The sequence below is a fragment of the Ranitomeya imitator genome, chromosome 7 (genome assembly GCF_032444005.1).
Source record: "Ranitomeya imitator isolate aRanImi1 chromosome 7, aRanImi1.pri, whole genome shotgun sequence".
NCBI classification, from domain to species: Eukaryota; Metazoa; Chordata; class Amphibia; order Anura; family Dendrobatidae; genus Ranitomeya; species Ranitomeya imitator.
The window spans coordinates 50,144,383-50,172,070 of NC_091288.1; the positions used below are offsets into that span (position 1 = coordinate 50,144,383).

Consider the following 27,688-nt stretch of genomic DNA (forward strand, 5'->3'; position numbering starts at 1 on the left):
CAGCACATTACCAATCCGATAGGCACCCAAGACGCTGCCCACCACCTACACTAATAGCATGAAGATAGGAGTGAAGCCAACGGTCAGATTACGTTATGTGGCAAAATGCACCAAGGTCAGGGGGAGCCCGCCGTATATTCTAAAGGAATAATCTTCAATACATTTGCTCCAGCTGACTAAAAATTCATCTATTACTGCTCCTATTTTTTTCCAAAAAAAGACAACTAGCTAGATCTCCATTAACAAAAAAAATGGACACAATTTGTTTTAGGGGGCAGCTGGAATACCATTCGAGACCAATATACCATCACTTGTCTAACTGAAAAACCAAAGCAAAAAAACACACAAAGCACTGGTTTCTCCAATTTAGTTACATTAAAAACAAATCCAAAATTCATACCACATATTTTGGGTTTCAAACTAAAAGATGAACATGAGGACATTTAATACTTGGTATGGAGCTCGGAGATCCGATCCAGAATGGTGACAATTCATTTGTAGCGTGACCATTTCATTGTAAGTGGACAGGTAATGAGAGGTAGGACGCAAACTTCATTTCGGTCTCCGTTTTTATTTTTTTTCCATTTCATTTTCTTCCGGCCATGATTTTTAAGTACTGTAGTGCGTTGTGGGCAGCGTCGTTGTGAGCGTTGCCACAGGAAAGCCCAGTTCCGTGACAAATGGTCACCGGGCTGGAGGACAGTTCGGCCAGACACTGGTACTGCCCATTGACGCTTAGTTCCTCTGCAACAAAACCAATATGATAACATTACCATGCATTTTCATTAACCACGAAGACTAAAATATGCAGCATGTATGGAGATCTGGAGCAATGTGCCTAGTGGTACCAGCACATCCCCCTGGAATGGTCCATGGGAGGTAGGAAAATGTGTGTATGTGTGTGTATATATATTATATATATATATATATATATATATATATATAGTTACTTAGATGACCAACACTGCTCATCGATACTCTGCAATATGTTCCCTGACAATATCTTAGCTTCTCCAGCAGGGGACATCACATGACCACTGCAGCCAATCGGTGTCCGCTAATCAGCTGCAGCGGTCCCACGATGCCCCTAGCAGGAAGATGCAGCTAAGAGACTGGTGGGGGACACAGTGTAGAGTACAGAGGAGCAGCACCAGTCAGGTAGGAAATTATTATTATTTTTTATTATTATTTTTCCCCCTCACCCTTAGATAATTTAGAATATGTTTTAAAGTCGTGGACAACAATCTAAATTCCCAATCGAAATCATAGCTTTTTGTACATTTCTTCAAGAGCAAGAATCCAAAAAAAGGCAAAAAATAAAAATAAAACCATCAATGTTATGGATATCAATGTCTGAAAATGATTTGACTGATGCTTTCCAGGACATGTGGCCCATCTGCCTCACCAAAGCACTGTAAACAAGCACCAGATTTTTTTGGACTATAAGATGTACTTTTTTAACAAGAAAACAAGTTTGCTAATAAAGAGTATGCATTTTATAGTCAGTGCAAGGTAGCAAAGAAATCTACCAGGGGCAGCATATCACTGAAGCTGCATGGATGTGCAGGTCCTTACTGGCTGAAGGCCAGGTATGTAGGAGAGTTGTGTGTAGGAGAGCCGTGTGTATGTAGCAGAGCTCCGTGTGTATGTAGCAGAGATGCGTGTGTATGTAGCAGAGCTGTGTGTATGTAGCAGAGCTCCGTGTGTATGTAGCAGAGATGCGTGTGTATGTAGCAGAGCTCCGTGTGTATGTAGGAGAGGCGTGTGTATGTAGCAGAGCTCCGTGTGTATGTAGGAGAGGCGTGTGTATGTAGCAGAGCTGTGTGTATGTAGCAGAGCTCCGTGTGTATGTAGCAGAGATGCGTGTGTATGTAGCAGAGCTCCGTGTGTATGTAGCAGAGATGCGTGTGTATGTAGCAGAGCTCCGTGTGTATGTAGGAGAGGCGTGTGTATGTAGCAGAGCTGTGTGTATGTAGCAGAGCTCCGTGTGTATGTAGCAGAGATGCGTGTGTATGTAGGAGAGGCGTGTGTATGTAGCAGAGCTCCGTGTGTATGTAGCAGAACTGCGTGTGTATGTAGCAGAGCTGCGTGTATGTGTGCGTTAACTATGCATGCAGCAGAGCTGTATGTGTGTGTGTGCTGAAGAAAGTGTATACAATGTGTGAGTTGTAAAGCTTTGTGTATAATACACACGCTATAGAGAAAGACTAACAATAGATGTATTGCCTCCCTATTCTATACTTGTGCATTATAATTAGCAATATTGACCTCTCCACTTCTATACACCACCAGAAACATTTTAATTGGTAGGAAATTATTTTTTTTTCTATTTTTTTCTGTCTAACCTTGGGGTGCGTATTATAAAAAGGTGCATCATATAGTACAAAAAATACAGTATTTGACTAGCTATACTACTGTGCTACTAGACAATATTGATCTTACGCCACCCAAACTTTTGTCAATTCCTGGCACTTGTTGAAATAGTGATGAGAGACCCGCAGGAGTAGTTTTATCATCCTTACAGTTTCATAAAATACAACCCCCCTCAAAAAAAAACAAAAAAACATACAGAACAATTGGGTCCGGCCTTACCTATATCCATGTAGGACACTCGGAAATCCTGCTCCTCTGCCACCTCGGTCAGCATTTTCACATAGTCTGTGTTGGGAATACTCAGTGCACTTCTCTTCAGCAGGTTTATTTTCTCACCAGATGAATTTTTCAGGGAGTCCCAGGTACACCCAGGATTATTGCCAGCAGGCTTTTTCTAAAATGATTAAGAAAACTGTGAACGTCATAACAAAAATATGTTTTCTTACAATACAAACTTGTCCGCAGCCTACAATGGACCTCGTGTGTGCCAAAAAAGTGTGAAAGGCAGGTGGCAGAAAAATATTTTACTGCGGCCACGGCTAATGAGAAGACTGGATTGTGCGGTGACATAAATAATATGCTGTACATATCGCAGACCAAGGGCTCATGTATTATGCTGCGGGCAGCAGTCATTATAAGGTGCTGCCTGAAATGATCTGCTACGTGCTCTGTGTCAGGGGGGACAATAAGGGAACGTTTACATTGTTTTTTAACATGGGCCAATTTTTTGCTCTAATTTTATTCCCGCTGCTCTCCTGAATATTACATTTTTTTTTTAATCTGTCGTAAGTTTGGCCTTTTTATTTACTGCCAATTTTCCTGGTCTTTTCCAAAGGGGCAGTGCTCACAGGATCCTCTAGGTAACGACTATAAAAATTAGCACTAAGTAAAAAGAGGCCTATACCTTGGCAACAGTTTCAAGGATTAAAAAAAAATAAAAAAAATTAAAATCAGGGAAGCATAAGGAATAAAATAAAACTGGGCACTTTTCATCTGGCGACAGGTCCTCTTTAAAAAGTTTGTCTTAAAGAGACTGGTGGCATATAAATAGGAAGCGGCACTCTGTGCCATAGCCATTTCATTCTGATAATTGGCAGGGGACAGTCAGCGCGTTGGCGGCAAATGTTGGCATCAGCTTCCAGGCGGTAGTCTGTAGCTGCCGGATTAGAGCCGTCCAAATCTCCGACTTGTCCGCATCTTCTGATTTGCAGACTTCATTGTTGCGGTGTGACATACCGATGACGTCGTGGCGGTCATACTAATCAGAAGAGGCACCGGGGATGCGGCCAGGAAGGAGGAAATTTGCAGGGCTCTAATCCGGCAGCTACAGATTACGGATTCAGCTGCTGGACCCCGTCTTTTTACACTCCTCTACCAATACGTTCAGTGCTGAGAGAAGGTAAACTACCCTGGCAGATAAGCGGAGACGCCAAACTGCTGAGCTGCAGTCCGATCCCATCTTCCATCCACCCTATATACTCACTATAGACAGATTGATCTTGTCAGCTGGAATGCTTTTCAGTTTGGCAAACAGCTTTTCCGCTGCCATTTTCTTTGCCGTCTTTTTTGATGTGCTGATGCCTGGAGGGATGATAGGAAAAAACGAACACTATCTTCTTACCAGACTGCACCTTAATCTGCGATGCAAAGCATCATCCGATCACGTGGAAAGGTTATAAATGCACATGGAATAATCTTACCGGTTTCGACAAAAGTTTCTACACGGCAGGACATGGTGAACTCTCTCTTGTGGGGTGGTCCTGATTCTTGAGATACAAAATACTCAGGTAGTCGCCATCCTTTCTGTACAGCAAGCTCCTGGAATAAAGAAACGTGGGAAGATCATAGAACGAGAGCCTACAAGCAGCGATCAGAGGGACGAGATCAGTCCCTTATAACCCCGTTTACTACAATGTATAGTACCGGCGACCATACTGATCTGTCCATCCTACACCTCCTCCACATGTCCGTGTGTATCACGATCCAAGTACGGACCACGATGCACGGACTGGCCGTGCGTCTCCTGGCCCAAACTGGACAGCTTCGTATATACCTATATATATATGTTCAGATCAGGAGACCCGCGGCCGGTCCGTAATCAGACATCTGAATGAAGCCTTCCCTCCACTACTGCAACAGCCTCTCATCCAGCCTCCAGCTTATGTATCACCATCGTGTCACTATATCCCGGAACGACCCAGTCCGGGCCCACTATTGTCCTCCCATCAGACTACTTAGGGCCAGCCCCCTCTCTTCCCGGTCTTTTGCAACGTCTTTGGCTGCATATTATTGGCACAATCCACGCTATGCTGCTGTTATGTGTGAGCATAATGTAATTGAATCTGGATATGTTGTGACCGTGACGCTCCAAAAAAATTTAAAAAACAAACTTTTTGACTTATGATTTATTAGCCACGATGGCAACGCAAAAACAGGAATCTGCATTATAACGCAACCTTGTAGATTGTGAGCCCTCGCGGGCAGGGTCCTCTCTCCTCCTGTACCAGTTGTGACTTGTATTGTTTAAGATGATTGTACTTGTTTCTATTATGTATACCCCTCCTCACATGTAAAGCGCCATGGAATAAATGGTGCTATAACAATAAATTAATAATAATAATAATAATCTGTGCCGCCGATTGTTCCCAGCCCTGGCTGTAACTCACCCTTTTAATCTCAATCAATCCCTTTAAGTAACTTTTTGACAAGTGGCGTTTTTTTTAGGCGTTTTTGTATTGAATTCAGCATCCAAATAAAATTGTGATTTGCCTCGCTTGAGCAGGGCCCTCTTCTGTACATTTGTACCCCCTCCATTATGTAATATTCGGGGGCAGAGGTGTACGTTTTTCTACTACAGATCTTATTCTACGCATTGCAAAGGCTGCAATGTAAACCACAATATAACCGGCAAACTGTGGACACGCTCTATACGGCCCCATATTAATACTGCATATAGTACAGTGTGAACACGGACATACCAACAACTCATAATCGACTATAACTGATACTGAAAATCCAGGGCAGAGCGGGTATGATGGAGGCAGTGCCAATCGCCAGCGTGGGGAGAACAGTCTCGAAGGAAATGTACAAAGGAAGAGCAGCTCGCCTCCTCCTCCTCCTCGCCAAGAGCTATGTGCCAAGGTTTCCAGGAGCTCAGGCCCTTCTCAAATTCGGCATGAAGAGGACCTGCTGTTGCAGCTGCCAAACACAGCCCGGATAAATTTGGAGCGTTGCCATCTTCTTTCCAAGTATACCAGCTAAGTAGCACGTACTTGGCTGCATTGTGAACTTATTCCGCAACTTCGCTATTTCTTACTGCTCGACTTAACATACTAAACTACATTCAAGTTTATTGGCGCTGATCTGTTCCCCCCAAAACACCATCTTTCTGTGATGTTTAACCTAACATGGCCTCGAGTCAAAGCACTCGTCCCACTAATATCAGCTTATTTTTGCCAACTCATCTGAGTGCAGCATGATGTAGGCGCAGAGATTCTGATTCCAGAGATGTGTCACTTACTAAGCTGCTTGCTGTTGTTTGATAAAACAATGACTTTATCTAAACTACAGTAAGCAGCCTAGTAAGTGATATATTGCTGGAACCGGGGGTCTATGTCTCAACATTATGCTGCTCTAAGATTAGGTGGCAAAAACCTTGTAACAGATTCCCTTTAATTCATTGGATGAACAATAGTTGGCCGGCAGCTGTCTCTCCTGACTCCCACGTGCACAGAAACATTCGGCTAATTCGGGCCTGATCGTTGGTCGCTGTCACACAGAACGATTTCCTTAACGATATCGTTGCTACGTCACAAAAAGCAACGCTATCGTTAATGATATTGTTATGTGTGAAGGTACCTTAAGGTGACTGCTCCTCTGTGAGAGTCTCTGCCCAAACCTATGGCTTATCTATGCTGAGCAAAAGGATGGGTCTTTGAATTCCAAAGGCTGGATGCTTCTCTTCCCCAACATAATCTATCAGGGGACAGTCGGGATGTCCCTATACACACTGTACTGTAGGAAGAAAGCTAGGAAGCCTTCATATATGTTATACAGTAGAGGGAGAGTTGGAAGGTCTCCATACACATTATACTGTAGGAGGAAAGCTAGGAAACCTCCATACATATTATACCGTAGGAGGGAAGTCGGGAGGCCTCCATACATAATATACAGTAGGAGGGAAGTCGGGAGGCCTCCATACATAATATACAGTAGGGGGAGAGTCTGGAGGTCTCCATACATATTATACAGTAGGGGGAGAGTCTGGAGGTCTCCATACATATCATACAGTAGGGGGAGAGTCTGGAGGTCTCCATACATATCATACAGTAGGGGGAGAGTCGGAAGGCCTCCATACATATTATACTGTAGGGGGAGAGTCGGGAGGCCTCCATACATATTATACAGTAGGGGGAGAGTCAGGAGGTCTCCATACATATTATACAGTAGGGGGAGAGTCAGGAGGCCTCCATACATATTATACAGTAGGGGGAGAGTCTGGAGGTCTCCATACATATCATACAGTAGGGGGAGAGTCGGAAGGCCTCCATACATATTATACTGTAGGGGGAGAGTCGGGAGGCCTCCATACATATTATACAGTAGGGGGAGAGTCTGGAGGTCTCCATACATATTATACAGTAGGGGGAGAGTCTGGAGGTCTCCATACATATTATACAGTAGGGGGAGAGTCGGGAGGCCTCCATACATATTATACCGTAGGAGGGAAGTCGGGAGGCCTCCATACATAATATACAGTTGGGGGAGAGTCAGGAGGTCTCCATACATATTATACAGTAGGGGGAGAGTCAGGAGGCCTCCATACATATTATACAGTAGGGGGAGAGTCTGGAGGTCTCCATACATATCATACAGTAGGGGGAGAGTCGGAAGGCCTCCATACATATTATACTGTAGGGGGAGAGTCGGGAGGCCTCCATACATATTATACAGTAGGGGGAGAGTCTGGAGGTCTCCATACATATTATACAGTAGGGGGAGAGTCGGGAGGCCTCCATACATATTATACTGTAGGAGGAAAGCTAGGAAACCTCCATACATATTATACCGTAGGAGGGAAGTCGGGAGGCCTCCATACATAATATACAGTTGGGGGAGAGTCAGGAGGTCTCCATACATATTATACAGTAGGGGGGAGAGTCTGGAGGTCTCCATACATATTATACAGTTGGGGGAGAGTCAGGAGGTCTCCATACATATTATACAGTAGGGGGAGAGTCTGGAGGTCTCCATACATATTATACAGTAGGGGGAGAGTCGGGAGGTCTCCATACATATTATACAGTAGGGGGAGAGTCGGGAGGTCTCCATACATATTATACAGTAGGGGGAGAGTCAGGAGGTCTCCATACATATTATACAGTAGGGGGAAAGCTAAGAAACCTCCATACATATTATACCATAGGAGGGAAGTCGGGAGGCCTCCATACATATTATACAGTAGGGGGAGAGTCAGGAGGTCTCCATACATATTATACAGTAGTGGGAGAGTCTGGAGGTCTCCATACATATTATACAGTAGGGGGAGAGTCGGGAGGCCTCCATACATATTATACTGTAGGAGGAAAGCTAGGAAACCTCCATACATATTATACCGTAGGAGGGAAGTCGGGAGGCCTCCACACATAATATACAGTTGGGGGAGAGTCAGGAGGTCTCCATACATATTATACAGTAGGGGGAAAGTCTGGAGGTCTCCATACATATTATACAGTTGGGGGAGAGTCAGGAGGTCTCCATACATATTATACAGTAGGGGGAGAGTCAGGAGGTCTCCATACATAATATACAGTAGGGGGAGAGTCTGGAGGTCTCCATACATATCATACAGTAGTGGGAGAGTCGGAAGGCCTCCATACATATTATACTGTAGGGGGAGAGTCAGGAGGCCTCCATACATATTACACAGTAGGGGGAGAGTCAGGAGGTCTCCATACATATTATACAGTAGGGGGAGAGTCAGGAGGCCTCCATACATATTATACAGTAGGGGGAGAGTCTGGAGGTCTCCATACATATCATACAGTAGGGGGAGAGTCGGAAGGCCTCCATACATATTATACTGTAGGGGGAGAGTCGGGAGGCCTCCATACATATTATACAGTAGGGGGAGAGTCTGGAGGTCTCCATACATATTATACAGTAGGGGGAGAGTCTGGAGGTCTCCATACATATTATACAGTAGGGGGAGAGTCGGGAGGCCTCCATACATATTATACTGTAGGAGGAAAGCTAGGAAACCTCCATACATATTATACCGTAGGAGGGAAGTCGGGAGGCCTCCATACATAATATACAGTTGGGGGAGAGTCAGGAGGTCTCCATACATATTATACAGTAGGGGGAGAGTCTGGAGGTCTCCATAAATATTATACAGTAGGGGGAGAGTCGGGAGGTCTCCATACATATTATACAGTAGGGGGAGAGTCGGGAGGTCTCCATACATATTATACAGTAGGGGGAGAGTCAGGAGGTCTCCATACATATTATACAGTAGGGGGAAAGCTAAGAAACCTCCATACATATTATACCATAGGAGGGAAGTCGGGAGGCCTCCATACATATTATACAGTAGGGGGAGAGTCAGGAGGTCTCCATACATATTATACAGTAGTGGGAGAGTCTGGAGGTCTCCATACATATTATACAGTAGGGGGAGAGTCGGGAGGCCTCCATACATATTATACTGTAGGAGGAAAGCTAGGAAACCTCCATACATATTATACCGTAGGAGGGAAGTCGGGAGGCCTCCACACATAATATACAGTTGGGGGAGAGTCAGGAGGTCTCCATACATATTATACAGTAGGGGGAAAGTCTGGAGGTCTCCATACATATTATACAGTTGGGGGAGAGTCAGGAGGTCTCCATACATATTATACAGTAGGGGGAGAGTCTGGAGGTCTCCATACATATTATACAGTAGGGGGAGAGTCGGGAGGTCTCCATACATATTATACAGTAGGGGGAGAGTCGGGAGGTATCCATACATATTATACAGTAGGGGGAGAGTCTGGAGGTCTCCATACATATTATACAGTAGGGGGAGAGTCGGGAGGTCTCTATACACATTATACAGTAGGGGGAGAGTCGGGAGGCCTCCATACATAATATACAGTAGGGGGAGAGTTAGGAGGTCTCCATACATATTATACAGTAGGGGGAGAGTCGGGAGGCCTCCATACATATTATACAGTAGGGGGAGAGTCAGGAGGTCGTCGTATATAATATACAGTAGGGGGAGAGTCATGAGGTCTCCGTATATAATATACAGTAGGGGGAGAGTCAGGAGGTCTCCGTATATAATATACAGTAGGGGGAGAGTCAGGAGGTCTCCATACACATTATACTGTAGGAGGAAAGCTAGGAAACCTCTATACATATTATACAGTAGGGGAGAATCAGGAGGTCTCCATACACATTATACTGTAGGAGGAAAGCTAGGAAACCTCTATACATACCATACAGTAGGGGGAGAGTCTGGAGGTCTCCATACATATTATCCATACATATTATACAGCAGGGGGAGAGTCGGGAGGTCTCCATACATAATCTACAGTAGGGGGAAAGTCTGGAGGTCTCCATACATAATATACAGTAGGGGGAGAGTCTGGAGGTCTCCATACATAATATACAGTAGGGAGAGAGTCGGGAAGTCGCCATACATAATATACAGCAGGGGGAGAGTCGGGAGGTCTCCATACATAATATACAGCAGGGGGAGAGTCGGGAGGCCTCCAAACATAATATACAGTAGGGGAGAGTCAGGTGGTCTCCATACATAATATACAGTAGGGGGAGAGTCTGGAGGTCTCCATACATAATATACAGTAGGGGGGATTCAGGAGGCCTCCATACATAATATACAGTAGGGGGAGAGTCAGGAGGCCTCCATACATAATATACAGCAGGGGGAGAGTCGGGAGGTCTCCATACATAATATACAGCAGGGGGAGAGTCGGGAGGTTTCCATACATAATATACAGCAGGGGGAGAGTCGGGAGGCCTCCATACATATTACACAGTACGGGAGAGTCGGGAGGTCTCCATACATAATATACAGTAGGGGGAGAGTCAGGAGGTCTCCATACATATTATACAGTAGGGGAGAGTCGGGAGGTTTCCATACATAATATACAGTAGGGGGAGAGTCGGGAGGTTTCCATACATATTATACAGCAGGGGGAGAGTCGGGAGGTCTCCATACATAATATACAGCAGGGGGAGAGTCGGGAGGTTTCCATACATAATATACAGTAGGGGGAGAGTCAGGAGGCCTCCATACATAATATACAGTAGGAGAAGAGTCAGGAGGTCTCCATATATAATATGCAGTAGGGGGAGAGTCAGGAGGTCTCCATACATAATATACAGTAGGGGGAGAGTCAGCAGGTCTCCATACATATTATACAGTAGGGGGAGAGTCAGGAGGTCTCCATACACATTATCCTGTTAGGAGACAGTGAGGAGGCCGCTACACAATCTATATTATTAGCGGGCAATAGTCGGGAGGCCTCCACACGCTTACATATGATATGTATGGTGGCCTTGCACTTCCTAGTCTGCCATAATAAAACCTTTTCACCCACATTTGTGTTGTACGGCGTCACTCATCTGAAGCAGGTACCTCCCATACCTTTTTCAAACACCTTCAATGCTGTAGTCGCTACTGACCAAGGCATCAAAGGGGTAAAAAAAAATCCAAACTTCTCTGATCCTGACATTTAACCACTGCCGAGCTCTCACAGGGATTGCAAAGGCGCGGTACATATACAACAGGTAAAGAGAACCTCTAGTGAAATCTATTTTTCCCTACAGACGCCTAAACACCAAAACAGTCTACTGACGCCTACATTTAGGTGAAAATACCAGCAGATTACACTGGTTCCTCATGTCAGTAAAGCCCCCTATACACTTTAGAGTAGTGTTGGCTGAATTCGCAGGTATGGATGACAGGCAAATGTAATGTGGGAGCGTTAGACAATTTATGGTTGAGGAAAATATCCAACCAGAATGTCTGATTTCGGACTGCTAATCGTACCGTTTTCCCGGAGATCAGCCACCAGACATGTCTTTCTCATACAGGACCCAGGAGTGCCCGGCCGAACGAGCGCCCCTGTGTATGTGAGAGATGGCTGCCGGACGAACTATCATTTAATGTGCATGGCGGACTTCGGGTATGTAAGGAATACATGATCGGAGCAAACACACACCGCCCTGCTATACATACACACAATCAGGTACCTGTAAGGAACCAATGGGATTGCCCTGAGTCTGGCTGCTTGGTTGTTTGGATACGTCTTTTGGGATGGGTTCAGTCATAGGTAAACTGTAAATCAACATAAAAGTTGGTAAGTGAAAACTAAACTTTCGTTTTGCAGAACATTTCTTTTTTCCCCATGCATTACCCTCAGGAGGAGGTAAATAATCAGATTTCTCTTGGATGCATCGATTACATTTTCGTAGAAAATAAACATGTAAAGTGATGCAAAAGAAGAAGGCAACAGTATATAAACCCTTCAAAAGGGGTTATTCCCAAAATAACAAGTTACCCGTAGAATAGGGGAGGTCCAACTGCTGTAACCCCCTATAATCTGGAGAGCAGAGCTCTGAACCCCTCAGATTGGGGCTCTGCAGCACCGTCATAAGCGAGGCAGAGCGGCCTGTCTTTTTCTAGACACAGGAAAACTTTTTATCCCTTTAAATGTAATGCATCTCACGAAAGAAAATCTAGAAAAAAAACAACATAAAAATAATGAAAAATAATGTAGAAAATGATTCTTACTTCAGGTTGGCATCTCCTCTTAGGATGTTCAAAGCCGACTCTGCAGCTTTATGTTTTGCGACTTTCTTGCTAGACCCATCGCCTAAAAAAAGAAAAAGGAGTGGGAATTATTCTACAACGGAAAAACTAATTTTCCAGTATGTCCTGTATAAAATAATCCTATAGGCATGAAGAATGTTCTCACTAAAAGCTTAAAAGGAACGTGTCAAGATAAAAATGGTCTCTGATCCGCAGACAGGATGTTAGAGAACAGGAGAGATGACATTTCTGTGGGAAAAGTTTCAGTAAAACTTGTATTTTATTCATTGAAATCCCTGATGTTTGTATGTATGAGTCCAGTGGGCGGTCCTACTCAGTGACTGACAGTCTGCCCTGTATGACTGTGCATGCAGAGACAGCTGTAAGTCACTGGGTAAGACCGCCCACTGGACTCATACATACAAATACCAGGGATTTCAACGAATAAAATACAAGTTATGCTGAAACTTTCCAATACACCTATACATCATTGCGTTCCATGTCTTCTTCTCTATACCGTGCTGTACACAGATCGGACAGCATGTGCAACGTGATGGGTTCCCTTTAAGGAAGAAGAAATAAAGGAAACAATTCAACTAATTAATCAATCTCCAGATTTTATTATCATAGTATAGAAAATTAAAGAAAACAAGATGGCACAGAACTGCCAGAAAGACAAGAAGCTTTATCACAGGGTCCCTGAGTTCTCCTTTGAAATTTATGATAGATCTTGAGAAATAAATTGAGAACTCCAATATTTAAAGAAATGCGTAAAGAGGCTTTAAAGGGAACCTGTCACCCCGTTTTTTCAGATTGAGATATAAATACTGTTAAATAGGGCCTGCGCTGTGCGTTACTATAGTGTATGTAGTGTACCCTGATTCCCCATGTATGCTGAGAAATACATTACCAAAGTCGCCGTTTTCGCCTGTCAATCAGGCTGGTCTGGTCAGGTGGGCGTGTTCACAGCGTTCTTTTCTTCCCCAGCTTTCCGTTGGTGGCGTAGTGGTGTGCGCATGTCCAAGATCCGAATTCCCTGCGCCCACGTGAAGACACAGCGCGCGATCTGCGCTGTCATCCCTTTCATCGGTGGGGGCGGCCATCTTCCTGGGGCCGCGCGTGCGCAGATGGAGTGCTCTGCTGCACGGGGCTTCAGGAAAATGGCCGCGGGATGCCGCGCGTGCGCACAAGAGATCGCGGCGGCCATTTTCCCAAAGCCGAGATGCAAAAACGGGGTGACAGGTTCCCTTTAAAGGGATGGTTGACTTCAAACAACTCCTTTTACATAAGCCATCTTAAAAGGGCTATCCGGGACTTTGGCAATGACTACATAACTTTTCAGGTCATTCCATAAGTACCATACATGTAAGAAACATCAAAATGTGTGAGTGTATATGTAGCAGAGCTGTGTGTGTATGTAGCAGAGATGTATATATATCAGAGCTGTGTGCATATGTAGCAGAGCAGTGCGCCGATAAGGCACAGCTGTGTGTGTATGTAGCGGAGTTGTGGGTATGTTGTAGAGCAGTGTGCGTATATAGCTGATCTGTGTATGTAGCAGAGCTGTGTGCATGTATGTAGCAGTGTTGTGTATATGTATATGTCTGCTGCAGAGTGTGTATATAATGTGTGCGGTATAATACACAACCCTAATGCGTTATAATCAGTGATACCGTCCCCTCCACTTCTTTACACTATCAGGCAAGTTTTAATTAGTAGGAAATATGTTTTTCTTATTTTCTGCTCCCTAAACCTGGAGGGGTGTTTATAGCAACATGTGTCCCACAATCCAAAAAATATGGTATTTCCATATCGCCATATGGTTCCGAAAAACCCAGGACAGAGCGATACCCCAGCCGCAAGTGTTTCCGCTTGGGCATTCCTTCGTCACTTAATACATATAATTGGCCCCCATCCTGTTCTCAGCTTCCAGAGAGCCACGTCAACAGTAAGGCCATCGCCAATCAAGGGAGAAACTGGGCACACAGTAATTTTCGGTATTTTTATTTAAGATATAATAAGATATATATTGATTAATTATGGCAGTAGTTCTTGAGTTTACTATAGGATTTTATATATTGATTTATCGGCTTTCCATCATACGAGTCTGATTGTTCGGAATCTTTTTTTAAATCGCTGATCAATGTATATTTTGTGTTTTTTGGAATATTGTTTATATGTAATAAAGTGCCTTGATATATTTCTTTATAAGTGTTATATGTCTTATTGGACGGTACTGATCACGCTGTGAAGGTTTTTTTGTAGGTACGTGTAGGTACGTGTATAGTACCTACAAAAGAAAATAGTAAAGTAGCTATACTTCGCACATTCATCCATTTGTCCACAACAATTTCATACTTAGAACTTGCAGATGACCACATAACAAGAACCCGAGCCACAGAGATAGAAATCTGCAGAATTATCACCTGACATAGAAAGATTATTTGCATGAGGAAATGCATCCAAAATAATGAATCCATTGGAGAAATACCCTATTAGAAACCGGATCGATTCTAAATAAAGGCGCATCAGCGTCACATCCTGTGAATACGACACCGCCACCTTGAATCCCTGAGCTCCCCCGCCACCCTAGGTCAGACTTCCCAGGACATCCACTGCTTGGGTTACGTAATGGATACCCATTTCACTGATATATTTAGGGCTTTTAGTGACCCGATTACTTAATTTAAGCGTTTTTTTCTTACCAAATTTCTCATACAAATTAATCAATTTTATATTTTGATAGATTGGACTTTTCCAGACGCAGTGATACCAAATATGCTTATTTTTTTAAAGTTTTTATTTTCAACTGAATAAAGGTGGACTGATTCTTATTTCGATCTTTTTTCTTTTCATTTAGTTATGTTTTATTTTACTTTTACATTATATTTTAGAACCCTTGGAAGGCTTGCGATCGTCTGTTCTAAAACAAAAATCCCGGTCTCCTAAGAAGCCAAGCCACAGGCTCATCTTCACAAGTGCGTGGTCAAAGCACGGCCCCTGACTGCCAAGGACATCTATCGGCTCCCCAGGATTGCATCGCGGGGAGGCCAATGGGCGCCCAGAGATCAGAGGCAAATGTTGGCCGTGTAACACAACCAATGACTGCTTTGTGTGGAGTGAGCTCATAGGGTGGAAAAGGGTTAACGATAGATATGCAGCCGCGGGGACTCGAACATATTATTCGAGCAAGCCGAAGACACTTGGTTAACACCCAAACACCTTATCCGAGCACGTTCGCTCATCGCTAGTTAACAACAGATACGGTAATTAGTTGTTTTTTTTTAAGGGAGTCCATCAGTAAGATCACTCCCACCCTCATATCTCATATATGGGCAAACAGGTCTGTGACAGCTAAATCCATTGACATCATTTATATCTTCTATTTTCTCCTGCATTCTCAAGAAATCAATATTGTAACTCATATGCACAAGCAAATCTGTAAATGTCTGATCTATCAAAATCTATAATTGTTTAATCTGTATGACCTTGATAATTGATGGTGGTTCTTCCGATCCATGTTTAAGTGGGGTTATGGCCACCCAGGCGTGCCACCATCTACTCATTGTCTATGAGACTGCCATCTGTCACGGACCATGAATGGAGCATGCGAGGTCATTGTGCCATTCAAGCAGGGAAGCTCAGAGCCCTAATCTCAGGATATGTTGAGGTCCCACTGGTGGGACTCCTGCAATCAACTATTCCGTATACAGATGATTGGCTATAGCACAACCCCTATAACCGGGACATTTAGATTATTACACTTTTAGACTCCTGTTCCAAAAATTAGAAAAATATTACGCAGACATATAGCTATCTGCATATAGCACGTACATATCGTACATGTATAGAATACACGGCTAGCTTTTATTTTCCCAAAAAGTGATATGTAAATTGCTTTGCTTCCGAAGTATGAAAGGGGATCTGTCAGGAGGACCACCCTGATCGGTCTGCCTGGGAATATACTTGTGTTGCCCAGGAAATCACAATGGTGGGGTATCTTCTTGAAGTTGGGTTCACACGGACTGACCGCGAGTTTCCTGAAGCCTCATCTGTGTCTGAGGCGGTAAATTCGGGTCTGGGATTCTGCGGTCGGTCCGAACATTGCGGTCTGTATATGTACCAATAAATACGCGTGTGTGAACCCAGCCTGACGATATTGTGCCGTCCTTTGTTATTCCTCCTAGAAATGTATGTGGCAATTGACAACTGGGTGTGATGAGGATCGCCAAGTAAACCCCAGCGGGCTGTACTGGTATACTGGCAGCTGACCACAATGTCGTAATAGACATGATGACAATCTACGGTGACATTTTTTCATGTTTCACAATCTTTCCTTGTAGAAGGACCATCAGACTAGTTCTCTGCCCTACAAGGTGCGATTATGTGACGCCGTCCGGTCTAAACTCAGCACTGGAAAGTCACATGCACTATTAAAACTCTTATCAAAACTCTTCAAATAAAGTATTAAAAGACATATATAATGAAACCCAATATATTACTGCTCTGTACAACATTATTAGATTTCGGAATTACATGTATTATCTGTTTAATAAGGATCCATAATGAAGCAGCGCAGGACAGAGCCGGAGGGACTCCGACAGCTGACAAAGAAAACTTTCATAAAACTTTACCTGAAACTTTCAAACTTTACACAACTGTCTGCCCCCCACTATTGATACATACATCTTACACTGCGGGAGCGGAGAAAAAGACAACCTCACCTCCTTGTTTTTTGGTCGGTTGGTTCGTTTTCTCAGACATGGCGAATGTTAGTGCGGCTTCGGTGCCTGCCCCAGACTGAGTGCGGGAGGACAGCAGATACCAGTCACCTGCCACTCCCGTCACTCCATCCTAGAGCTGCAGCTGTTCACACGTACCAGGCTTATTATAACCCGCTGCATTCGGCAGCCGCGGTCTCTGGGCTACTATTACTGCAGCTAGAGAGCTCCTCTGCATGACTGCACTAACCCCTTCATGCCGGAGACAAGTTTCATTTCTGCGCATTCACTTTTTACCTTCCTTTCTTACTAGAGCAATAACTTTTATTTTTGTTTTTTTTCGTTGGCATAGCCATAAGAGGACTTGCTTTTTATTATATATATATATATATATATATATATATATATATATATATATGTATTATTTATTGAAGCAAAAGGAGCCCCGACCAAGCATTGAGTGCATTTACTGAACATACATTTCCTTAGGCCAACATTTCGGATTTTAAAATCATTTTTTCAAGCTGGTGTTATAAATTATTCTAATTTACTGAGATAATAACTTTTGGGTTTTCATTGGCTGTAAGCCATAATCATCAACATTAAGAGAAATAAACACGTGAAATAGATCACTCTGTCTGTAATGACTCTATATGAGTTTCACTTTTTGTAAATAAATGAACTTTTTGATATTCTAATTTTGTGAGAATCACCGGTATATATTTCATGCACAGTTGGGAAAATAAGTATTTTAATAAACCGAATATTTGGTAGAGAAACCTTTGTAATTAGAGGTCAGACGTTTCCTGTAGTTCTTGCCCAAGTTTGCACGCACTGCAGCTGCAGGGATTTTGGCCCCCTCCTCCATACAGATTTTCTCCAGATCTTTAGATCTTTCAGGTTTCGGGGCTTTCGCTGGGGAACATTGAGTTTCAGCTCCCTCTAAACATTTTCTTTTTGGTTCAGGTCTGTAGCCCGGCTAAGCCACTCCAAGACGGGGAAATACTTCTTACAAAGCCGCTCCGTAGTTGCCCTGGCTGTGTGTTCCTCAGTATAGCACACTATAGTCCAGTTTACATATATACAAATATTTTTATCTTTTTGTCTGTACAAACCTATGCACGATACCTCTCCTATGGAAACGCGGAATGTGAAGCTTGGGTTATGGGCTTGCCCCTCAGACTTTTCGAGGGTGTACACAGGGGGGCTTCCGGTCTTGATTCCAAACTCATGGAGTAGTTGGATGGGCGTCTTACATGGGGTGGTTGTTGCGAGTTCATTTAAGCTGTGGATAAGAAATTGTTCAAAAAATAAGCAAAAAAGCCAACTATTATTGAACTGAAATGTATACACTTATTAAACACAGTCACAATTAAATCAATACCTTAGACCAAAGACAACCAACAGAAATGTATACTCAGGGTTGTTTTTTTTGAAGGCTCCATGCAATTCAATATTTTTTTTTATTTTTACTTTTGACATTTACCGGTAGCTGCTGCATTTTCCACCCTAGGCTTATACTCGAGTCATTAAGTTTTCCCAGTTTTTTGTGGAAAAATTAGGAGGGGTCGGCTTATACTCAGGTCGGCTTATACTCGAGTATATACGGTAAGTGGTGAAAAAAATTCTAAACTTTGCTTTAAAAAAAATAAAAAATAAATTGCGCACTTTTCCAAGACCCGTAGCGTCTCCATTTTTCGTGATCTGGGGTCGGTTGAGGGCTTATTTTTTGCGTGCCGAGCTGACATTTTTAATAATACCACTTTTGTGCAGATATGTTCTTTTGATCGCCCGTTATTGCATTTTAATGCAATGTCGCGGCGACCCAAAAAACTTAATTCTGGCGTTTTGAATTTTTTTCTCGCTGTGCCGTTTAGCGATCAGGTTAATCCTTTTTTTTTATTGATAGATCAGGTGATTCTGAATGCGGCGATGCCAAATATGGATTTTTTTTTTATTGTTTTATTTTGAATGGGGCAAAATGGGGGTGATTTGAACTTTTATTTTTTTTTTTTCATTTTTTTTTAAAACATTTTTTTTTTTTTTTTACTTTTGCCATGATTCAATAGCCTCCATAGGAGGCTAGAAGCTGGCATAGCCTGATCAGCTCTGCTACATAGGAGCTCACCGCCGGAGCCCGCATCAAAGTGGGGGTTCTGCCATCGGACGTACTATTCCGATGCATCAAAGGCAGATGCCAGATGCACTACGATGACTAATTAGATATACGGTAATTAGATATATCCCAATAAATCAGGGTGCTACACAATGCATGGAAAAAGTAATGGTGGAAGAAACAAAGAAGGCCAATACATATAAAGTGTGCACACCTGCAATGATTAGTACTATTCCGTTCAATGGCAGAAAGGGGTTAAAAAAAAGTTGAAGACGAAATGATCTCTAAAAGGCATAAAGGTGAACATAACAGATTTCCTTTCTATTTTAGGAAAAACAAATATATATTGTAATTTTTTTACATTTTAAAAATTACAAAAAGGAAAATGAGCCAATGCAAAAGTTTGGGCACCTTTGGAGATGTGTGTGCTCAAATAACTGACCGAGGTTTCAGACCTTAATTAGCCTGTTAGGGTTATGGCTTGTTCACCATCATCGTTAGGAAAAACCAGGTGATGCAAATTTCCCAGCTTTATAAAAACCCAGCCTCCTCTAACCTTGTGCCAAAAAACAGCAGCCATGGGTTCTTCTAAGCAGCTGTCTAGCACTCTAAAAATGAAAATGGTGGAGGCCCACAAATCAGGAGAAGGCTATAAGAAGATAGCAAAGCGTTTTCAAGTTGCCCTTTCCTCCGTTTGAAATGTAAATACGAAATGGAAGTTAACAGGAACAGCGGAGGTCAAGATAATGTCTGGAAGACCAAGCAACATTTAGTGAGAGCTAGAGGTGCAAATCAGAATGTCCACTTGACCACAAAAGACCTTCATAAAGATTTAGCAGACTCTGTAGTTGTGGTACATTGTTCTACTGTTCAGAGACACCTGCACAAATATGGCATTCATGGAAGAGTCATCAGAAGAAAACCTTTCCTGCGTCCTCACCTTAAAGGGACACTGTCACCTGGATTTGGAGGGAACAATCTTCAGCCATGGAGGCGGGGTTTTTGATTCACCCTTTCCTTACCCGCTGGCTGCATGCTGGCTGCAATATTGGATTGAAGTTCATCCTCTGTCCTCCGTAGTACATGCCTGCGCTGTGCAAGATTGTCTTGTGCAGGCATGTACTATGGGGGACAGAGAATGACGTTCAATCCAATATTGCAGCCAGCATGCAGCCAGCGGGTAAGGAAAGGGTGAATCAAAAACCCAAAAACCCCACCTCCATGGCTAAAGATTGTTCCCTCCAAATTCAGGTGACAGTGTCCCTTTAAAATTCAGCATCAGAACAGTATGCAAAAGAACATCTAAACAAGCCTGATGCATTGTTGGAAACAAGTCCTGTGGACCTACGAGGTTAAAATAGAACTCTTTGACTACAATGGTCAAAAGGTATGCGTGGAGAAAAACAGGATTTTTGGTCGCTTACCGTAAAATCTGTTTCTTGAAGCCTCCATGGGGGGGACACAGGAACCATGGGTGTATGCTGCTGCCACTAGGAGGCTGACACTATGCAAATAAAAAAGGTAGCTCCTCCTCTGCAGTGTACACCCCACCGACTGGCATTATACTCTTCAGTTAGTGAGAAAGCAGTAGGAGAAAAGAACAAGGTTGAAAAACCATAACCACAAACTTGAGAACACAACAGAAACATTGGGAGGGAGCTGCGGCCCCCAATGGAGGCTTCAAGAAACAGATTTTACGGTAAGCAACCAAAAATCCTGTTTTCTTTATTTCCTCTCATTGGGGGACACAGGAACCATGGGACGTCCCAAAGCAGTCCCAAGGGCGGGAAAACAGACTTCCATCAGGTCAGAGGACTCACCACTGCCGCCTGCAAGATCCTTCTGCCTAAGCTGGTGTCTGCCGATGCGTAGGTATGGACCTTGTAAAATTTGGCGAACGTGTGGATGGAAGACCAAGTTGCCGCTTTGCAAAGCTGTAGGGCGGAAGCCCTGTGGTGCACCGCCCAGGAGGCACCGATTGCCCGGGTAGAGTGAGCCTTAATCCCAGGAGGGGGCACTCTGTTCTTGACCCGGTAAGCCTCCAAAATTGCCATTCTGATCCATCGAGCAATAGTCGCTTTGGAAGCCGGCTGGCCTCTGCGCGTGCCATCAGGAATGACGAAAAAAGAATCCGTCTTCCGGAAAGTGGACGTTCTGTCCAGATAGATCCTCACTGCCCTGACGAGGTCTAGCTTGTTCAACGATCGCTCCAGAGGATGAGTCGGAGCTGGACAAAAGGAAGGTAGAACGATGTCCTCGTTGAGGTGGAAGGTGGAAACCACCTTAGGAAGAAAAGAAGGTGGGGGCCGGAAGACCACCTTGTCCTGGTGAATGACCAAAAACGGAGGGTGGCAAGACAAGGCCGCCAACTCGGAAACGCGGCGAATAGACGTGATGGCCACAAGAAAGGTCACCTTCCAAGATAGAACTGATAGAGGAATCTCCCTAAGAGGTTCAAAGGGAGAAACCCTCAGAACGTCCAGTACCAGGTTTAAGTCCCATGCCTCCACAGGGGCTCTGTACGGCGGGACAGCATGGGCTACCCCTTGAAAGAAGGTCTTAACCTGTGGCCGAGAGGCCAAGGTCTTCTGAAAGAGGATGGAAAGCGCAGAGACCTGACCCTTCAGGGAGCTAAGAGCCAGGCCCGAATCCAGTCCTGCCTGAAGGAAGGCCAAAAGAGAAGGCAGGGAAAAAACCATAGGCAGAACGCGGTTGGACTCGCACCAACGGAAGTAAGCCTTCCAGGTGCGGTAGTAGATCCTGGAAGACGAAGGCTTCCGAGCCTGAATCATGGTGTGAATCACCCGGTCCGAAAGGCCGGACGCTCTTAAAACCGCGGTCTCAACAGCCACGCTGTTGTGAATTCTGTGGCAGAGTTCACTCCTGTGGTCACAAGTGGTACTTCGGCTGATTCTCTCTGGGATCTTCCGTTTGTGGAGGAAAGTGGTACTGCAGCTTCTGAGTTTCCTCCCTCAGGTGATCTGGTGAGCTCGTTAGCTTCTTCTCTACTTAACTCCACCTGATGCTTTGATCTATGCTTCCTGTCAATGTTTCAGTGTGGGACTTGTTTTTTCCCTGGATCATTCCTGTGGCCTGCTGCTCTGCAAAGCTAAGTTTTGCTTATGTTATTTTGTTGCTATTTTTCTGTCCAGCTTGCTTAATTGGTTTTTCTCGCCTGCTGGAAGCTCTGAGACGCAGAGGGACCACCTCCGTACCGTTAGTTGGTGCGGAGGGTCTTTTTGTCCCCTCTGCGTGGTTTTTTATAGGTTTTTGTGCTGACCGCAAAGTTATCTTCCCTATCCTCGTTCTGTTCAGCTAGTCGGGCCTCACTTTGCTAAATCTGTTTCATCTCTATGTTTGTGTTTTCATCTTACTCACAGTCATTATATGTGGGGGGCTGCCTTTTCCTTTGGGGAATTTCTTTGAGGCAAGGTAGGCTTATTTTTCTATCTTCAGGATTAGCTAGTTTCTCAGGCTGTGACGAGGCGCCTAGGTTCTGGTCAGGAGCGCTCCACGGCTACCTTTAGTTGTGGTTTGATAGGCTTAGGGATTGCGGTCTGCAGAGTTTCCACGTCTCAGAGCTCGTTCTATTATTTTGGGTTATTGTCAGTTCACTGTATGTGCTCTGACCTCCATGTCCATTGTCATTCTGAATTGCCTTTCATAACAGTACAGGAAGCCCCGAGTGCTAATGATTCTCAATAGAGGGAAAAAAGAAGTTCTGAGACCATTTTTTTTTCTTTGCACTGTGTTTTGTCTTTTTTTCCCCTAGACGTTTGGGTGGTTCAGGACACAGGTGTAGCAATGGACATTAAAAGTCTGTCTTCATGTGTGGATCAGCTCACGGCAAGAGTTCAAAATATTCAAGATTTTGTGGTCCAGAATTCTTTGCTTGAACCGAGAATTCCTATTCCAGATTTGTTTTTTGGAGATAGAACTAAATTTCTGAGTTTCAAAAATAATTGTAAACTATTTCTGACTTTGAAACCTCGCTCTTCTGGTGACCCAATTCAACAGGTTAGGATCGTCATTTCTTTTTTGCGCGGCGACCCTCAGGACTGGGCGTTTTCTCTTGCGTCAGGAGATCCTGCATTGAGTAATATCGATGCGTTTTTCTTGGCGCTTGGGTTGCTGTACGATGAGCCTAATTCAGTGGATCAGGCAGAAAAAAATTTGCTGGCTCTTTGTCAGGCTCAGGATGAGATAGAGGTATATTGTCAGAAATTTAGAAAGTGGTCAGTGCTCACTCAATGGAATGAATCTGCGCTGGCAGCAATATTCAGAAAGGGTCTCTCTGAAGCCCTTAAGGATGTCATGGTGGGATTTCCTATGCCTGCTGGTTTGAATGAGTCTATGTCTTTGGCCATTCAGATCGGTCGACGCTTGCGTGAGCGTAAACCTGTGCACCATTTGGCGGTATTACCTGAGCTTAAACCTGAGCCTATGCAGTGTGATAGGACCTTGACCAGAGTTGAACGGCAAGAACATAGACGTCTGAATGGTCTGTGTTTCTACTGTGGTGATTCCACTCATGCTATCTCTGATTGTCCTAAGCGCACTAAGCGGTTCGCTAGGTCTGCCACCATTGGTACTGTACAGTCAAAATTTCTTCTGTCCGTTACCTTGATCTGCTCTTTGTCATCATATTCTGTCATGGCATTTGTGGATTCGGGCGCTGCCCTGAATTTGATGGACTTGGAATATGCTAAGCGTTGTGGGTTTTTCTTGGAGCCCTTGCAGTGTCCTATTCCATTGAGAGGAATTGATGCTACGCCTTTGGCCAAGAATAAGCCTCAATACTGGACCCAGCTGACCATGTGCATGGCTCCTGCACATCAGGAGGTTATTCGCTTTCTGGTGTTGCATAATCTGCATGATGTGGTCGTGTTGGGGTTGCCATGGCTACAAGCCCATAATCCAGTATTAGATTGGAAATCCATGTCGGTGTCCAGCTGGGGTTGTCAGGGGGTACATGGTGATGTTCCATTTCTGTCAATTTCGTCATCCACTCCTTCTGAGGTCCCAGAGTTCTTGTCTGATTACCGGGATGTATTTGATGAGCCCAAGTCCAATACCCTACCTCCGCATAGGGATTGTGATTGTGCTATCAATTTGATTCCTGGTAGTAAATTCCCAAAAGGTCGATTGTTTAATTTGTCCGTGCCTGAGCACACCGCTATGCGCAGTTACGTGAAGGAATCCCTGGAGAAGGGGCATATTCGCCCGTCATCGTCGCCATTAGGAGCAGGGTTCTTTTTTGTAGCCAAGAAGGATGGTTCGCTGAGACCTTGTATAGATTACCGCCTTCTTAATAAGATCACAGTTAAATTTCAGTACCCCTTGCCATTGTTATCTGATCTGTTTGCTCGGATTAAGGGGGCTAGTTGGTTCACAAAGATAGATCTTCGTGGTGCGTATAATCTGGTGCGAATTAAGCAAAGTGATGAATGGAAAACTGCATTTAATACGCCCGAGTCTCATTTTGAGTATCTCGTGATGCCGTTCGGACTTGCCAATGCTCCATCAGTGTTTCAGTCCTTTATGCATGACATCTTCCGAGAGTACCTGGATAAATTCCTGATTGTGTACTTGGATGACATTTTGATCTTCTCGGATGATTGGGAGTCTCATGTGAAGCAGGTCAGAACGGTTTTTCAGGTCCTGCGTGCTAATTCTTTGTTTGTGAAGGGATCAAAGTGTCTCTTTGGTGTGCAGAAGGTTTCATTTTTGGGGTTCATCTTTTCCCCTTCTACTATCGAGATGGATCATGTTAAGGTCCAAGCCATCCATGATTGGACTCAGCCGACATCTCTGAAAAGTCTGCAAAAGTTCCTGGGCTTTGCTAATTTTTATCGTCGCTTCATCTGCAATTTTTCTAGTATTGCTAAACCATTGACCGATTTGACCAAGAAGGGTGCTGATGTGGTCAATTGGTCTTCTGCTGCTGTGGAAGCTTTTCAAGAGTTGAAGCGTCGTTTTTCTTCTGCCCCTGTGTTGTGTCAACCAGATGTTTCTCTTCCGTTCCAGGTCGAGGTTGATGCTTCTGAGATTGGAGCAGGGGCTGTTTTGTCGCAGAGAGGTTCTGGTTGCTCAGTGATGAAACCATGCGCTTTCTTTTCCAGGAAGTTTTCGCCTGCTGAGCGTAATTATGATGTGGGCAACCGAGAGTTGCTGGCCATGAAGTGGGCATTCGAGGAGTGGCGTCATTGGCTTGAAGGAGCTAAGCATCGCGTGGTGGTATTGACTGATCATAAGAACTTGACTTATCTCGAGTCTGCCAAGCGCTTGAATCCTAGACAAGCTCGTTGGTCGTTGTTTTTTGCCCGTTTTGACTTTGTGATTTCGTACCTTCCGGGCTCTAAAAATGTGAAGGCGGATGCTCTGTCTAGGAGTTTTGTACCCGACTCTCCGGGTTTATCTGAGCCGGCGGGTATCCTCAAGGAAGGAGTAATTGTGTCTGCCATCTCCCCTGATTTGCGGCGGGTGCTGCAAAAATTTCAGGCTAATAAACCTGATCGTTGCCCAGCGGAGAAACTGTTTGTCCCTGATAGGTGGACGAATAGAGTTATCTCTGAACTTCATTGTTCGGTGTTGGCTGGTCATCCTGGAATCTTTGGTACCAGAGAGTTAGTGGCTAGATCCTTTTGGTGGCCCTCTCTGTCGCGGGATGTGCGTGCTTTTGTGCAGTCCTGTGGGATTTGTGCTCGGGCTAAGCCCTGCTGTTCTCGTGCCAGTGGGTTGCTTTTGCCCTTGCCGGTCCCGAAGAGGCCTTGGACACATATCTCTATGGATTTTATTTCTGACCTTCCCGTTTCTCAAAAGATGTCAGTCATTTGGGTGGTCTGTGATCGCTTTTCTAAGATGGTCCATCTGGTACCCTTGTCTAAATTGCCTTCCTCCTCTGATTTGGTGCCTTTGTTCTTCCAGCATGTGGTTCGTTTGCATGGCATTCCAGAGAATATTGTTTCTGACAGAGGTTCCCAGTTTGTTTCGAGGTTTTGGCGAGCCTTTTGTGGTAGGATGGGCATTGACTTGTCTTTTTCCTCGGCTATCCATCCTCAGACTAATGGCCAGACCGAGCGAACCAATCAGACCTTGGAAACATATCTGAGGTGCTTTGTTTCTGCTGATCAGGATGACTGGGTGTCCTTTTTGCCTTTGGCTGAGTTCGGCCTTAATAATCGGGCCAGCTCGGCTACCTTGATTTCACCGTTTTTCTGCAATTCTAGGCTCCATCCTCGTTTCTCTTCTGGACAGGTTGAGTCTTCGGACTGTCCTGGTGTGGATACTGTGGTGGACAGGTTGCAGCAGATTTGGACTCAGGTAGTGGACAATTTGACCTTGTCCCAGGAGAAGGCTCAACTTTTCGCTAATCGCAGACGCCGTGTGGGTCCCCGACTTTGTGTTGGGGATCTGGTTTGGTTATCTTCTCGTCATATTCCTATGAAGGTTTCCTCTCCTAAGTTTAAACCTCGTTTTATTGGTCCGTATAGGATTTCTGAGGTTCTTAATCCTGTGTCTTTTCGTCTGACCCTTCCAGATTCTTTTTCCATACATAACGTATTCCATAGGTCATTGTTGCGGAGATACGTGGCACCTATGGTTCCATCTGTTGAGCCTCCTGCCCCGGTTTTGGTGGAGGGGGAATTGGAGTATATTGTGGAGAAGATTTTGGATTCTCGTGTTTCAAGACGGAAACTCCAGTATCTGGTTAAATGGAAGGGTTATGCTCAGGAGGATAATTCCTGGGTTTTTGCCTCTGATGTCCATGCTCCCGATCTTGTTCGTGCCTTTCATGTGGCTCATCCTGGTCGGCCTGGGGGCTCTGGTGAGGGTTCGGTGACCCCTCCTCAAGAAGGGGTACTGTTGTGAATTCTGTGGCAGAGTTCACTCCTGTGGTCACAAGTGGTACTTCGGCTGATTCTCTCTGGGATCTTCCGTTTGTGGAGGAAAGTGGTACTGCAGCTTCTGAGTTTCCTCCCTCAGGTGATCTGGTGAGCTCGTTAGCTTCTTCTCTACTTAACTCCACCTGATGCTTTGATCTATGCTTCCTGTCAATGTTTCAGTGTGGGACTTGTTTTTTCCCTGGATCATTCCTGTGGCCTGCTGCTCTGCAAAGCTAAGTTTTGCTTATGTTATTTTGTTGCTATTTTTCTGTCCAGCTTGCTTAATTGGTTTTTCTCGCCTGCTGGAAGCTCTGAGACGCAGAGGGACCACCTCCGTACCATTAGTTGGTGCGGAGGGTCTTTTTGTCCCCTCTGCGTGGTTTTTTATAGGTTTTTGTGCTGACCGCAAAGTTATCTTCCCTATCCTCGTTCTGTTCAGCTAGTCGGGCCTCACTTTGCTAAATCTGTTTCATCTCTATGTTTGTGTTTTCATCTTACTCACAGTCATTATATGTGGGGGGCTGCCTTTTCCTTTGGGGAATTTCTCTGAGGCAAGGTAGGCTTATTTTTCTATCTTCAGGATTAGCTAGTTTCTCAGGCTGTGACGAGGCGCCTAGGTTCTGGTCAGGAGCGCTCCACGGCTACCTTTAGTTGTGGTTTGATAGGCTTAGGGATTGCGGTCTGCAGAGTTTCCACGTCTCAGAGCTCGTTCTATTATTTTGGGTTATTGTCAGTTCACTGTATGTGCTCTGACCTCCATGTCCATTGT

General features: G+C 44.4%; 1 protein-coding gene across 2 annotated transcripts in view; it reads right to left on the reverse strand.

Moving 5' to 3' along the window:
- Window positions 1-353: 353 nt before the first annotated feature.
- PRKRA (protein activator of interferon induced protein kinase EIF2AK2) overlaps window positions 354-27,688 on the reverse strand; it is a 36,403-nt gene continuing 9,068 nt past the window's right edge. Inside the window, exons 2-8 of one of the 2 annotated variants that reach the window (XM_069733212.1) lie at window positions 18,033-18,202; window positions 12,179-12,260; window positions 11,638-11,722; window positions 4,074-4,191; window positions 3,857-3,954; window positions 2,593-2,767; window positions 354-744 (exon numbers count right to left, since the gene is read on the reverse strand). In XM_069733212.1, coding sequence (XP_069589313.1) covers window positions 587-744; window positions 2,593-2,767; window positions 3,857-3,954; window positions 4,074-4,191; window positions 11,638-11,722; window positions 12,179-12,260; window positions 18,033-18,202 — 886 coding nt within the window. In that variant the 3' untranslated portion in view covers window positions 354-586. Of the gene's footprint in view, window positions 745-2,592; window positions 2,768-3,856; window positions 3,955-4,073; window positions 4,192-11,637; window positions 11,723-12,178; window positions 12,261-16,920; window positions 17,185-18,032; window positions 18,203-27,688 lie in introns of those variants that run through there. The other variant, XM_069733214.1, reaches the window with a different exon arrangement.